The sequence below is a fragment of the Engraulis encrasicolus genome, chromosome 3 (assembly GCF_034702125.1).
Source record: "Engraulis encrasicolus isolate BLACKSEA-1 chromosome 3, IST_EnEncr_1.0, whole genome shotgun sequence".
Lineage (NCBI taxonomy): Eukaryota > Metazoa > Chordata > Actinopteri > Clupeiformes > Engraulidae > Engraulis > Engraulis encrasicolus.
In genome coordinates this window covers 24100101-24102192 of record NC_085859.1, presented here as the reverse complement: position 1 = coordinate 24102192, position 2092 = coordinate 24100101, and the positions used below count along the sequence as shown (strand labels likewise).

General features: G+C 58.0%; 1 protein-coding gene across 1 annotated transcript in view; it reads left to right on the top strand.

Moving 5' to 3' along the window:
• fam222aa (family with sequence similarity 222 member Aa) overlaps positions 1-1562 on the top strand; it is a 2393-nt gene extending 831 nt beyond the window's left edge. Inside the window, exon 1 of the mRNA XM_063194376.1 lies at positions 1-1562. This exon is cut by the window's left edge and continues 831 nt beyond it. Coding sequence (XP_063050446.1) covers positions 1-1235 — 1235 coding nt within the window. The 3' untranslated portion in view covers positions 1236-1562.
• Positions 1563-2092: the final 530 nt, after the last annotated feature.

Below are 2092 nucleotides of genomic sequence, written 5' to 3'. Positions count from 1 at the left end.
CCACTAACGGCTCTGGTACCGGTGCCTCCAGCAGCAACAGCGGCAGCCCATCCAAGGCTGTGGTGGTCGGAGGGCTGCCTTCATCCTCCTCGGGCTCTTCGGGGGCTGTCTACCCAGCAGGGGTTCTGGGTCAGGGTGGTGGCCTGCTGTACGGCCCTGCCGGTGGTGGTGGTGGGGTTGGGTCTGCAGGAGGAGGCCTGGGCAGCGAGGGGTTAAAGACAGTGGTGTACGCGGACAGTATGGATTACCTGCTCTGGCAACAGAAGCACCAACAGCACCAACAACAGCAGCATCAGCACCATCAACAGCAGCAGCAGCAGCAGCAGCAGCAGCATCATCAGGCAGTATTACGGATGTATAGCGCCGGCAGTGGAGGAGGTGGCGCTGTGAGCAAGTCGCCTGAGACCTGTCTGCCTGGTGGGGGTGGAGGAGTCATGCTAGTAGGAGGAGGTGGTGGAGGAGGCGGTGGTTCCTCGTCCTCCTCGTGCTCCTCCAGGCCGTACCCGCTCACAGCGAGCGGAGGAGGCGCGGTGGTGACCGGAGGAGGAGGAGGTGGTGGCAACAGCAGCAGCAGTGGCCTGGACAAGGTCAGCTCCTCACCGCTCAACTGCGTGGGCATGCACGGCAACTTCTCGGTGGGCCAGTACTTCGCGCCGCCCTGGAACAGTGTCCTGGTCACGCCCGACAGCGACTGCTGCTACAACCCCCAGGAGCTGCCACCCGGCGCCGCCACCACCACCGCCACCAACATCTCCGCAAGCGGCCTGGCCTCGTCTTCCGCCGGGCCCCTCACAGGATTCTCCACCTCCCACCACCACCACCACCATCCGACATCCCACCTGCACCCACACCACCCCAACAACAACCACCACCATCATCTCCACCCCCACCACAACCATCATCACCCGCATCACCACCACCATCACCACCACCTCCACCCCCATCACCATCACCACCTGGGACTGGACAGTGCCGGTACCCTTGCCGGTGCCTGCGGCAGTGCCGGGGCCCTGTGCTGCGGCGCTGGGTCTCTGGCCAGCAAGGCGAGCCTGGGCCTGGGCCTGGCCAACACCTCGGTGCTGAGCAGCAGCCTGCAGTCACTGGAGTACCTGATCAACGACATCCACCCGCCCTGCATCAAGGAGCAGATGCTGGGCAAAGGCTATGAGACCGTGGCCGTGCCCCGGCTGCTGGACCACCAGCACGCGCACATACGCCTCCCCGTTTACAGATAAGAGAGAGCTGCCAACGGACAACGGACTGTACATTGTGTGGACAAGAGTACGACTGTTTTTGACAAATGTTGGAAGCCATTTTCAACTGTTGTTTTTTTGTGACCAGAAGACCTACCAACCATATTTCCTGGTTGGAATTGTCAGTCTGAAACCCCGACTCGCTATCAGAGTGGGACTTTTCTGCATTTGGGCAATTCCAAACAGAAAAGGGTTGTTGTTTGTTTTGGTTGCAAATTGACGGTTGGAAAATGCTTCAAATCCATTAAACTGAAGACTGGAACCTTCAGTAGAATGAAGCTCTAGTAGCTGCAGCAACAGGTGGACCACACTGAGGAGGAACCATGGGGGGGAGGGGGGGGGGTACAGGAAGAGAGGAAACGAAGAGGAGCAAAATGGGGAGAGGTGCACAACAAAAAGGAACATGTGAACTGTGAATCGAGTCAGTGCAGTGCTTCAGTTTCTTGTCTCGTTCCTCCCCGCAAGAAAACAAAGGGCCAATGTGAAATCTCAATCAAATGCTCGAGCAAAGACGCTGGTACTTTCCGATGATGGACTTGACTGAAATGTTGCGTGCGTGTGTGTGTGCGCGTGCGTGTGTGTGCATGGTTAAGGGAAGGTGGAGATGGGGTGAGGAAAAAAAGTGGCCCCAGAGTGGTTCCATGATGCTGTGGGTTTGGGGAAATTGACACGTGGGTGGGGGTGGGTTGGTTTGGTTGTATGGGTGGGTGTTTAGGGTGACGGGGTAATGGTGGAGATCAGATCAGGGGGTATTCCAAGAACCTGGCTCAGTAATAAACCAGGGGTGAGTTTCTCGGCAGTGTAGCTGCTAGCCAGTTAGCAACTTGGGAAGTTTCCAA